Raw genomic sequence first — 13,842 nt, forward strand, 5'->3', positions numbered from 1 at the left:
AAAAATGAAAAGATCAGACAACAAAGGCAATAAATAAATAAATAAATAAATAAATGTAGAGCTCTTATTGATTGGAATCTGCCATCTTTGGGAATGTGCATTTCTTATATTTTGTATTTTGCTCTTTAGAATTTCACTGTTCAGCGTCTGGTTTCTCAGGCTTTCTATTTCGGTTTAGTCTGCATGTTTCTATTTCTAATTTGTAGTCCCTTATATCTGTATTGGGTAAGGGTTGGTCTGTGTACTGCCTGTATATGACAGAAAGGCAGTATTTTGTGTAATTTCTCTGTAGGGATTTGTAACAGTCTGGCTTGTTCTGTTTGCTCAGTAGGTGGTGTGTTAGTGTTCTAGGGCCTGGTAAAATATTTGTATTGCTGCTTTTTCATAAATAATGGTGCTGTTTGATTCTTGAGAGTTAGTGCTGTGATTGTATGGACTGGCAAGGTTCTAGGTGTCTTTTGTTTTTCGCAGGATTTTGTGTTCTGTCACAAAATATTTAGCAATGGAAGAATTTTGTTTGGTTGAGGTGATACCAAAATTTGAATATTTTAATTTTTGATTGCTCTCATTCTTATTCTTATTACTATTTTATTGTAGTTATGATCTCTGCCTTTATAGAAAGAGAATTCATGAAAGAATACATTGATACTTATTTTATTACATGATATTCTTGTATATTTATAAACTACAATAAATATAAAATGAATACAAATTAATAAGGCATTTTTAATGTTGGTAAGTGCTTTAAATAATTAAGTTAAAATATTGTACAGTTTCACTCATGATGCATAACAGCTGTTGCAGACTACTTAGATATTCTTTGTCAGGTGCACTACTTATGGACAAGAGTATAACTAGTAGAACTCAGACCTGTATGCCTACTGTCCACCCATGTTAACCCTGGCCCCCCACCCAAAAAAAAAAAATCAGTTCTGGCTATGCCACTGACTTCAGTGCCAGGAAAAATAGTGGAAAGTGTTCTAAAGATCAAAATCACAGAACCTATAGAAAGACATGGTTTAATGGAACAAAGTCAGCATGGCTTTACCCAAGGTAAGTCTTGCCTCACAAATCTGCTTCACTTTTTTGAAGGGGTTCATAAACATGCAGACAAAGTTGAACCGGTAGATGTAGTGTATTTGGATTTTCAGAAGGCATTTAACAAAGTTCCTCATGAGAGGCTTCTAGGAAAAGTAAAAAGTCATGGGATAGGTGGCAATGTCCTTTCTTGGATTACAAACTGGTTAAAAAACAGGAAACAGAGCATAAGATTAAATGGACAATTTTCTCAGTGGAGGGGGTGGGCAGTGGAGTGCTTCAGGGATCTGTACTGGGACCGGTGCTTTTCAATATATTAATAAATGATCTGGAAAGGAATACGACGAGTGAGGTAATCAAATTTGCAGATGATGCAAAATTATTTAGAGTAGTTAAATCACAAGCAGACTGTGATAAATTGCAGGAAGACCTTGTTAGACTGGAAAATTGAGCATCCAAATGGCAGATGAAATGTAATGTGTATAAGTGCAAGGTGATGCTTTTAGGAAAAAATAACCCATGCTATAGTTACACAATCTTAGGTTCCATATTAGGAGTTACCACCCAGAAAAGAGATCTAGGTGTCATAGTGGATAATACATTGAAATTGTCAGCTCAGTGTGCTGCGGCTGTCAATAAAGCAAACAGAATGTTAGGAGTTATTAGGAAAGGAATGGTGAGTAAAACGGAAAATGTCATAATGCCTCTGTATCGCTCCATGGTGAGACCGCATCTTGAATATTGTGTACAATTCTGGTCGCTGCATCTCAAAAAGATATAGCTGTGATGGAGAAGGTACAGAGAAGGGTGACCAAAATGATAAAGGGGATGAAACAGCTCCCCTATGAAGAAAGACTAAAGAGGTTAGGACTGTTCAGCTTGGGGGGGTGGAGAGAGAGAGGAGATCTCGGAACATTACCTGTTTTTCCTGACTGCTTCCAGTGGGTGAGGACGTTGCCCTGGCCCCGGAGTGATTGCTTCCAGTGGATGAGGATGCTGACCTGGCCCCGGAGGCGGAGAAATGCGCCGTTTACATTATCAGGGAGGGACCGGAAGGCTCTCAAAAGCCGGCCCCTCCTGCGGCGTAGATTCGGGGAGTGGAGAGAGAGAGGAGATCTCAGAACATTACCTGTTTTTCCTGACTGCTTCCAGTGGGTGAGGACGTTGCCCCGGCCCCAGAGTGATTGCTTCCAGCGGGTGAGGATGCTGACCCTGCCCCAGAGGCAGAGAAACGCACCATGAATATTGGAACAGAACATAAGGATCTATTTCTGTTTGATTATACTCCTCTGATACAATCTTTAACACAAGACCTAGGAAACTGGGATAGATTCACCTAGTCATGGTTAGGTAGAGTGGCCACAATCAAGATGAATTTCTTACCTAGAATCAGTTATCTGTATCAGATACTAGCTTGTTTCATTACAGAATTTCATCTTTAAAATCTTCAGAAGAAAATATTCTCTTTTATCTGGCAGAGAAGGCCTCTTCACGGGAGTATTGTATCATTTCAGAAGGAAGACTTGGGGTTTCCAATTTGGGAAAATATTTTGCAGCATCTCAGCTGAAGTCTAATGTGGAGTGTCATGTTACTTTGAATAGGAAACAATGGGTTGTTGCTATAGAACAGGAAAGGGTGGGACTTACACCTATTCAGTATATTTTCGGGAAGGAAAAGTAATATGCAGGAATTGGGATCAGATCTCCCTGTATCTGGGGTGAACTTTTCAGTTATGGAATAAATGGAGGAAGAGGATTTTGGGGAGGGAAGAGTTTTATTATTTGACCCGATTAGATACAGCAATTCTTTTCCTATGGGGAGAGAGTATGGAGTATTTAGCAAACGGGAAAAAAAAGGGTTTATGCAGATTGGGGCAGGTATGGACAGGAGGTGAAATGAAAAGAATTTTAAGATCTTGTTGAAACTTATGGTTTGGATAACACTGACTTTTTGGCTTATGCATTACTATCTCATTTTATGAGTATGAGAGTAGTCAAAACTAATCCTATGCAAGGTTGTTCCCCCTTTGAAGGGTTCTGTCTTTTTGACAATAAGGTGATGAAGTTTATCTCCAAAATATATGCTATTTTGAATAAGGAGGATCCATATAAAGCCAAACATATACAAGCCTGGGAAGTAGATCTAGGGGGAAATGGGATGAAGGGTTGTGGGATATATGCTTTTAGGTAATTGGCTGGAACTCTATATCTTCTAGGGATGTGAATCGTTTTAGGACGATTAAAATTATCGTCCGATAATTTTAATATCGTCTTAAACCGTTATGGAACACAATACAATACAGATTCTAACGATTTATCGTTATAAATCGTTAGAATCGTGAGCCGGCACACTAAAACCCCCTAAAACCCACCCCCGACCCTTTAAATTAAATCCCCCACCCTCCCGAACCCCCCCCCATAACTTAAATAACCTGCGGGTCCAGCGGCGGTCCGGAACGGCAGCGGTCCGGAACGGGCTCCTGCTCCTGAATCTTGTCGTCTTCAGCCGGCGCCATTTTCCAAAATGGCGCCGAAAAATGGCGGCGGCCATAGACGAAAAAGATTGGACGGCAGGAGGTCCTTCCGGACCCCCGCTGGACTTTTGGCAAGTCTCGTGGGGGTCAGGAGGCCCCCCACAAGCTGGCCAAAAGTTCCTGGAGGTCCAGCGGGGGTCAGGGAGCGATTTCCCGCCGCGAATCGTTTTCGTACGGAAAATGGCGCCGGCAGGAGATCGACTGCAGGAGGTCGTTCAGCGAGGGTTCCGGCGCCTCGCTGAACGACCTCCTGCAGTCGATCTCCTGCCGGCGCCATTTTCCGTACGAAAACGATTCGCGGCGGGAAATCGCTCCCTGACCCCCGCTGGACCTCCAGGAACTTTTGGCCAGCTTGTGGGGGGCCTCCTGACCCCCACGAGACTTGCCAAAAGTCCAGCGGGGGTCCGGAAGGACCTCCTGCCGTCCAATCTTTTTCGTCTATGGCCGCCGCCATTTTTCGGCGCCATTTTGGAAAATGGCGCCGGCTGAAGACGACAAGATTCAGGAGCAGGAGCCCGTTCCGGACCGCTGCCGTTCCGGACCGCCGCTGGACCCGCAGGTTATTTATGTTATTTGGGGGGGGGTTCGGGAGGGTGGGGGATTTAATTTAAAGGGTCGGGGGTGGGTTTTAGGGGGTTTTAATGTGCCGGTTTTTCGATTTTTCGATTTTTAACGATTTTTAACGATTTTTCACGATATTTTACCCACCCAAACGGCAACAATACGATTCCCTCCCCCTCCCAGCCGAAATCGATCGTTAAGACGATCGAGGACACGATTCACATCCCTAATATCTTCATTGCTGGTAGAAAATGGATATAAGATGATGTTCTGATGGTATTCATGTCCTCTCAAGATACAAAAGATATACCTGTCAAGTAGTAATCAAGTTGGACAGAATGCAATAACATTAGTTCTTTCTTACATACATGGTGGAAATGTTCCATAATAGCTATATTTTGGAAGGAGTTGAGGAGTTATGCTGGTGAGATGCTGGGGAAAGAAGTTTCTCTGAAATCCGAAATTTGGCTATTAAATATGCCTGATGATCACTTAGTTAAAACCCAGCAGAGACTGTTGTCTTATATAGATGTAGCGGCAAGAATGGTGGTAGCAGCCTGGTGGAAAAGCATGATGCACCTTCAGTGCAATTAGTAGTGGCTAAATTGAGTAAGTTGCAATATATGGAGAAATTAACAGCTCTCTGAAAGGATAAAATAGGGATGTATTTAGAAATTTGGAATCCTTTTGATTCATGGGTTAAGACAAAATTCAAAGAGTTACTTAAGTTTCATTTCCTTTCTTTGAATGATATGTTTATTCTGTCATGGGAAGGGGGTGGGAGGCTTTGAGGGGAGGTGGGGGGAGGGTGGGTGGGATGATAATTTTGGAAAATTGTACAAGGATGATTGTACACTTTGAAATTTTGGTGTATATATATTTTTGAAGATTTTCAGATGTTTCTATGATAGGTATTTGGCTTGTCTAGCTTTCTCATAATCACAATAAAACTGTTAATTACAAAAAAAAAAAAAGAACATAAGTCCCAATTCTCATACCTTTCCTGAAGTCTTCTTAAATATTTTAGATTCCCTTATGAGGTATCAGATGAGCACTCTCCTTTCAATTGTAACACCCCTGAGTCAGCAGCAAACACAGTCCTGGAATACTTTCATCATCTTCATTTTAGTTAGGGACAGGACTCCACTTCTCAGATGAAAACCTCCACTCCTCAGGCTCTTCCTAGGTGAAAGACGCTTCTTCCAAATAGAATGGAAACTGATTCCCTGGTACCAAGGACACTCCACTCCAGTTGAAACAAAAATAGACTTTGAAAAGGGAGAAAAAATGTAACAGAGAGAGGAAGAGGGAAAAACATTACCTTCAAATGAGAAGCTAGTTACAAAAGACAGATAAGTTAAAGCTCAAACTCCTCTGCATCAGGTCACATCTTGAGCAGTGACAGAACTCTGCCAGAATCTTCACTACCCTTGATTTAATCACACAATGGGATGCCCCAATCTTCTGTGCACAGTTCATCAAGGGTCTCACAATGGAATTCTCCAAAATGGGATTAATAGTGCAAAAAACAATCAGAAATAGGTCGTTTTAACAATCTGACCCACAAAAGGGAAAAACCAGACAACTCCCTTGCAATAAGTTAGAAAAATAAATAACAGGAGACCGAGAGTTCTTACCTTCAGAAAATCCCATCTAAAATCCACAACCCGTCTAACCAAAATCCTAACTAAAATCCACACTCCTAAAATGGTGCCTGGTGATGATAAACAGCTAGAGCCCACCATCTGCAACTCCCACATGGGGAAGCAAAACCCAAACCTCTTTTCACTAAATCTCTCTGAGCCTCCACGGTTAGCCAGTACATGCCTTATTTATTTATTTATTTATTTATTTATTTATTTATTTAACAGCTTTTAATATACCGGTGTTCGTGCGAGCACATCGCGCCGGTTTACAATAAACTTGAAAAGGATGAAAGTTACAAAAAACAGGGGGTGGGTAATGGAGCAGGAGCGAAAAAGGGGGGGGGGGGAGAGAGGGGAGAAGGCAAAGGAGGAAGGATAGCAGCTGAGAAAGTAGAGGAACGTAACAGTATTTACAAGAGTGACTAATTGGCGAGGGTTAAACATTGTGGCTTAATTATAACGATTAAAGAGAAATATAGTGTATATATTTCTGGTAAGGAAACCAGAAGTTCCTTATACCTCTTTTGTATTAGTAGTATCAGACAAAGAAATATTTGATAAATTGTTGACTCTAATACTATTACACAAGAATTTTCATTTTTATTTGCATTGAACACATTTACAGTAAAATTGGAATTCAGAATGAAAACTAACCTTGGGAAATCAAATGAAATTTAAATATTGCATTAATCTTACAGCTGCAGCTCAAAAAACTGGAGCAGGAAGCACATAAAGTAGCTGGACAAAAGTTTCGTCTGACCAGCAGTAATGAAGTTAGAGAGGTAAATTTCTGGTATTTTTGTTTTCTTACTTGTAGCAGAGAAAGAGAAAAATGGTAGCAGATAAATCTTCTTGATTTATCTGCTACCATTTCTTCTTGATTTATCTAGTCTACCCATTTTCCTAACTACTATAATACCATAGACCAAGCTTGATCTCTGACTTTTTCCTCATTTTCCCTTACCTTCTTAAATTCCAGGATTGTTTTTGTTACTCCACCCCTGCTTTCCACTAGGAGGCTGTTCCATGCATCCACTACTCTTACTGTGACATTTTCTTTTAGAATTTACTTTACCATTCAACAGTCTTGCCTCTTGGACATTATTAATGCCTCAGTATATATATTTAGGAAACCAGTTCCTATGTAGTTAATTTTCCCTATTACTTATTGTTATAGTACCATTAGATTGTTATCTTACCCTGAATAATAAAATAGTTCCAGGGATTTATACCAAAAATCTTTTGGGGGTTGTGCCATTGCACTTGTGTAAAGCACACATAATACAAAATTACTTTATTTAAAAAATTCTGTTGTGAATCTTCTTTCTGTTGGTGCCAGCAGAAATCATACAGGTTGCAGAGAAAAAAGTGCTAAGTTCCCTGGAGGAAAGGAAGACAACCACCACTACTACAATAACCCCTGCCAGCCAAAAGAGTTATGGTGAGAGTAGATATCAGATTGCTAGCCAAAGGATACTTGAACATACTTTCTTGTATGTTCAATGTAGGGTTTAGTAACATATAACAGGATTAAGGGTAAGCAGGTTCTTTCCACCTCATTAACTTCACATAGCACATAGACTCTGTACAAGTATGGAGTGGCAGATGATTCTTAGCACTTCAGTCCAATAACACCAAAGCAGGTCAGGTAAATCATAGTACTCATAATCAGTCAGGTCCAGTTCAGAATATTCCAGTTAGTTTTCATACATATTACAAACACTTCAGCAGGTTTACTTCACAAATGGTAGAAACACTTCAACAAGCTCAGCAGGGATCCACTACACACAGCTCACAGCCCTCAAGTTGCTGGGAAAATTGTTGTGTTCCTAACAAACCTTTTTTACATCCCTAAGGAGCAATGCAGATCATCAAAGTCGGGGTTAGCCAGTTAACTTATACAGCTAACTCTGCTCTTCCCCAGAATGCCTCCTGCCTGCCCCTGTTACCCAGCTAGAATTTAGCCAGATAAGGGCTGAAAATAGCCGGGCGAGCCATTTAGACAGATAACTATTACATTATCCGTCTAAATGGCTTTTGAATATGGACCCCATAAGGTTTTTCTTTGAGTGACTGTTGACTTCACAGGAGTTCTGTAAAAGGAAACTTCATGGACTGCAATACCAAGTACTATAATCCAAGTCTAAAAAGAACATGATTTGGAAGAGCCTAACCCCTTTCTCACTGAAGTTCATATTAGACTTTTATTTCAAAATTGGGCCTAACTAAAATCATTGCATTAGTGTAGGGAGTTGACTGCTGCAGAGTTACAAGCACACATAGGGCAATATGGGCTGGGGTCTAAAACGGACATAATTGCAAATGTAATTCCTGGAACCCAACAGATATTAGGAGGGTTGTCGTTCCTTCCTGGGCTCCCAACCACATAATGTTAGCCTGTGAATAGCTATATGTAAGGGGATTCACAGTGCAATAGTGTGCCACGATAGGGCTCTGAATGCTGTGATCAGCAAAGAAAGGCTCACAATACAATTATGCACTTACATGGGAACCTAAACTTTAATGGTTTATTTTATACCTTTAGAAAATCTGCCTTCAAAAGTATTATCTTTATTATATTTTTATCCCTTGTTTAATTTGATTAAATTTATAGAAGCTGCTGCACTAACGTTTAAACATATTTGCAAATAGGGATTTTCATGCAGATATGTGTTAAAACCCTAAAATTTGCGGTCTGTATTCAGACACAGTCCAGATAGCAAAGTTAGCCATATTCAATAGAGCAGCCACACTATCGAATATAGCAAGCAATCTTAGGGGGTCATTTATCAAATCACGTTAGGGCCTTATTGCAGGCGTTAGGACCCTAACACCCACGATAATGCCATAATGCATGCGATAAATAACGCATCGCAAGATGCATATGCAAATTTGAAAAATTTGTTCAAGTGGGAGTAAATGAAAATGAGTGGTGCTTATTAAGCATAACGCACACTATCACGGGATTTAACTACACCTTTTTCCCAGCATAATGCCTGCGATTGCTGTGTGTTATGGCCTAAACTAGATTTATCGCAAATCCCGTTTCAGGCAGGGAGAGAGAGAGAGACCCTGGGGAGACACACCTATAAGTCAACTTTTTATACCACTGTAAGAGGAGGCAACCTGAACACAGAGGGAGGTTTTGGTGCTGGGCTAGGTTTTGGAGGCAGTTTTACAAGCACAGTCAGAGGTACAAACAGCATCAAGCTAGGTCAAGAGTACATTGTACAAAGCTCATCTTTGTGTACATTTCATGACTCCAAATCACATAAAATCTTCACTGATGTCTACTGTGCTGTTCAAACCTCTGGCTGTGCATGTAAAACTGCTCCTCAAAACCTAGCCCACCACCAAAACCTCACCGTGAATTACTAGTTGCCCCTCTTACGGAGGTAAATAGTTTACTTATACACAAGCCTTATAAATAGTCTCTTTCTCTCTCTCTCTCTCTCTCTCTCCCCAGCAGCCTCACATTGTAATAAAACCTGCCTGGGCAGGTGTGATAAATTGAATTCATGTTGCAATTATCCTAACCATGCCCCTTTTTTTTATCACGGGTGCTATTTTCACGAAATTTATAGCAAAATGTTAAATCTAAGCCTTAATTAGTTAGCTGGCTAATTATAGGCAGCTAACTTTAGGATAGCTGTTTGACTTAACCAAACTCAGGCTTAGATTCATCAAAATGCTATAAATATAGCAGAAATAGCATCCGTGATAACAAAAATGGGAGTGGTTAGGATAATTTCCTGTGTAGTGCATCGCATAGGCAGTTTTTGCATTGCTTCAGCATGTCACATGTCATTTTACGTGGTGTACATTCAATTGTGCATGGCACATTATTTTTCTGGTTTATATATAAAGGCTTCCTGCAGCTGCTGCTTTGAAGGTGTGTCAGACGTTTGGAGAGAAGAGAGGAGAGTAGGTGGTAGTTGGTTGGAGGTATTTAGCAAGTTCTGAATGACGTGTCCAGTGACTTGTTTCTCGTTTGTTTCCCTTTCCCTTTGTCTATTGTCTTGATCTGTGTGTGTGTGAAAGTTTTTGTTAGTTTGTCCTGTTTGTCTGTCTTTGTGTTTGTGTGAGGTATGGTGGTGAGGTGGAGGAAGAGTGGTGAGGAATGGTGAGCCATGGTGTTGAGGCGGAGGAGGAGTGGTGAGGCATAGTGGTGAGGTGGAGGAGGAGTCATGACGAGGAGTGGTAAGCATGATGGTGAGGTAGAGGAGGAGTGGTGAGGCGTGGTGGTGTTTAGGAGTAGAGAGGATGGAGTGTGAGAAGCAGGAAGAGAGAGGAGATGAGAGGCATGAGGAGAGGAGGAGGGAGGACATGGGCAGGAGTGCTAGGGGAAGGAGGAGTAGTAGTAGTAGGAGGAAGAGTAGGGGCAGGGACAGGAGTGGAGATAGGGAGGGGAAAGGGCTAGGAGGAGGCAGGAGGGGGAAGGGGATAGGCAGGCTTGTCTGGTGGGAGAAAGATGACAGGCTATGGATAGACAGAAAGGGCAGAGGGGATGGGAGTTGGTAGGGTAAGTGTAGGGGGTGGGGGGAAGAATGGAGGGCAGAGGGGAGTGGGAACGAGATTCAGGAAAGGAAGGACACCTTTCCGGAAGCAGATGTGGCACCCCCTTCAAGCAGCCAGGCAGCAGGGCGCTTTCATCTGAGGGCATTGAAGTTCAGCCCGGAGAATAATGAGACTCTCATTGCTGGGGTCCTGGAACATTATGTCATACTCTTCGGCAACCATGCAGCCAAGACTCAAGGGCATCAAAGGGCCAGATCTGGTGCACCATCGCCCAGGCTATCTCAAAGTGCAATGACATGACTCGCAGTGGGGAGCAGGTAGCCCACAAGGTACTGATACATAAAGGGCCAGTTGAAGACAAAAGTGGCTAACTGCAACAAATACACCTGGCAGACCGGCAGAAGAGCCCCTTGTCCGATTGTAATCATGCCAATAGAGAAGTGCCTCGTCAAATGACTGGGACTGGATGTGTTCAAAGATATGGCTGAGCGGCTGGACACCATGCAAGCCAGAGCCAGTAAGTGGACCTCACCTGTAAATGGCAAGACTGCTTCAGGTGTGCATATCATTTGGCATGAAATGCTCACATTGATTGACATGAAAATTGCGCATCTCATGCCAAACGGTACTCTTGACTTTGGTACTTATGTCTTCTTCTTTATTTTTAAAGCTTTCTCCCAGGATTCTGCTGGTACCAACTGTCAAGCCCCAGGGACCAGCCACGCAGCAACACTTTTCAGTACCCCCTTGCTTATGAACGCACAGACACAGTTCAGTGAGGAGGAAGAGGAGGAGGAAGAAGAGAAGCAGCAGTAGCCAACCCAGCACATCCAGATCCTGGAAGCCCTTGGCTCAGCAAGCCCAATGAATGTGAGCTTAAACATTTCAGCATTCATGGAGGAACCCAGCCTGCAATGGGACACAGATGAGCCAGCGCAACCTCGCTCTAGCACACCACATGGCCAGCACGAGGCAGCAGGCACAGAGCTGGAGCAGCCCATCAGCCCCCTCATGCCACTTCTGGAGGCCCAAATCTCCACTCTGGTCATGATGAGCACAGCACCAGCACCAGCTCCAGAACCAGCACTGGCATAGACACAGGCCTCAATGCAGGAGCAGCTGGACCAGCTGGAAAGGAGCCATGGTGTCCACCTCCACCACATACAGGCACAGCAAGTATGCCTGAGGAGGGCTGTGAATGGGCAGACCCATGCCCTGTGTGACCAACGGCAGCCAACACACAAGCTCTTACCCAGTGGCTACCACGATAAATAACTTCACCAGCATTTTTTCCCAGATTCTGCAACAAATGCCAGAGCCTCCACCTGTGCCTTCCCCAGTATCCCAAGACTCCCTGCCTTATAGCAGTCCCTAACCTGAGAGATGACCCGGGGTAGGCCCCTCAAAGTCATGCCACCCCTAAGTGGCAAGCCGCAGTATGGAAAAGGGCCATGAAGGTTCACATTGGATGCCCTATAATGCTCTCCTCTGGAGAGAGTTCCTGTGCCAGCTGGATGGAAGAAGGCCTCTGGGCCCATCTTGACTACAGAGTTCCTATGCCAGCTAGATGGAAGAAGCTTGCTGGGCCTGTTCTGACTACAGAGTACCTGTGCCGGCTAGGTGATGGGGATGGTCTACTGTCTGTTATTGTTGTCCTGCTGTCTACTTCTAATGCCCTCCACAATGTTCTGCCCATTATTCAGCATCCTTAATGCCATCTCCAGTCATGGTCCAGCTTCTGTCTCTTCTCATTATGTCTCATCTCCTGCTCCTGATGCTGGTGTCTCATCTTATCTCATCTCAGCCATGCTGCTGCTGCCTCCATGCTGGTATCTCTTCTCATCTCATCTCATCCTGCTGCTGCCTCCATACTGCTGTGTCTTCTCCTGGGGCTACTGCCTCTATGCTGCTGTGTCTTCTCCTGGGGCTCCTTATTCCATGCTGTGGTGTTTTCTCCTGGGACTCCTGCCTCCATGCTGTGCTCTCCAGTCCTGGTCTTTGGCCTCCATGCTGTGCATTTCAGTCCTGGTTCTGCTGCCTGCTACTTAACCTTTGCTGCTTTGGCTTTTAGGCTGTCCTTTTGAGTGCATTCTTTCAACATGGACTGTCTGGGGGCCTTTTGGTTAATATCACATAGTTGTGCTGCTATCAGCTCTAACATTAGAGTTGTATTGTAGCTATTGGGGTGCTACTTCTGTTTTCTGTGTTCTTTGCTGTAATCATGATTCTGCAAAAGGATAAGACACCAATATTATATATGTAATGTTGCCATTTGTAACAATGTATGTAGAGGTTTACATTCAATGTGCTCTTCATTTCAGTTACAATGTCATGTGCAGTTATATATCTTCTCCTTGCAGAATGTGATTTACCAAAGATGTTGACTTGCTTTCAATCTGTTGATATTTGTTGTGTAAAAAAGTGGTCACAGGTTTGAAAGTACACTTTCTGCTTGAATGTTTTGATTATGTCTTTTTTCTCTTAAGGATTCACTAGGTCAACAGTTTTGCATCCACATGACCTTGCATGATAGAGTGCCAATGGCCATTCTAAGTAAGCACTTTTCAGGCAGGCAAGACCATATGGCCTACGGCATACACAAAAAGCTGATTGTATGTTCCCAAAGAAAACATCAAGAACTAAACAGGAAGCTCCTTACTGTGGAGCTTTGGTATTGGCTCCAGTTGCCTTCTCCAGAGAGCGTACTCTTAGCTAACTGTTGGGTAAATGGGCATGTATGTAAGATGGCTACTAGCTAGCTAGTGTTCATTTCCATATGCCGTCCGGTGGAATAGGTATAGAAATATTTGCCTAGAGGTGCAGTAGCTGTGTCTTCACTCTGTTGGGGACCAATCAGTTGTCTAGCTCTGCAAAGGTCATAGTGCACTATTACAAACTATTGGCCGTAACATTGTGAAGATATATCATAACTGACCAAAAAATGGCCCTTCTATCTGGTTATGGAACTGAATGCTATCATAACATAGGTCTTCAGTCAGAGGGCTACTTGAAAATTACATAAAGCCCTAGGTGTGTTTTATCTCTAAGGATCATAAATATGCAGCTGCAGGTGTCCAGGACAGAGAGTACATAGTGCACATGCACATAGTGGGCTACTTGAAAATGACATAAAGCCCTAGGTGTGTTTTATCTCTAAGGATCATAAATGTGCAGCTGCAGGTGTCCAGGACAGAGAGTACATAGTGCACATGCACAGAGTGCACAGAGAGTGCACATGCACATAGTGCATAGAGAGTACGTAGTGCACATGCACACCCCTTCCCTTAAGTATGCGCACCTCTCCTTCACAAGGGAGCAAGCCCTTTCTATTGCAGGCCCCACCCGTTGGAACTCACTACCCAGAAATCTCCGCCTTGAGCCATGCACCATCAAATTTGAGAAGAAGCTAAAAACCTGGCTCTTCAAACAGGCTTTCCCAGATTAGGACATATCCCCCAACCTCATTGCAACAATATTATGCTACCAGTTTTAATTTAATGATACGTTATTATTTACCTGTTTCTTGCGCTTCTCTTCTCTTACTT

General features: G+C 42.8%; 1 protein-coding gene across 1 annotated transcript in view; it reads left to right on the forward strand.

The window, feature by feature from the left end:
* POLN (DNA polymerase nu) overlaps positions 1 to 13,842 on the forward strand; it is a 419,903-nt gene that overhangs the window by 168,803 nt on the left and 237,258 nt on the right. The window contains exon 10 of the mRNA XM_029592374.1: positions 6,478 to 6,561. Coding sequence (XP_029448234.1) covers positions 6,478 to 6,561 — 84 coding nt within the window. The remainder of the gene's footprint in view (positions 1 to 6,477; positions 6,562 to 13,842) is intronic.

Source organism: Rhinatrema bivittatum, chromosome 1 (assembly GCF_901001135.1).
Source record: "Rhinatrema bivittatum chromosome 1, aRhiBiv1.1, whole genome shotgun sequence".
Lineage (NCBI taxonomy): Eukaryota > Metazoa > Chordata > Amphibia > Gymnophiona > Rhinatrematidae > Rhinatrema > Rhinatrema bivittatum.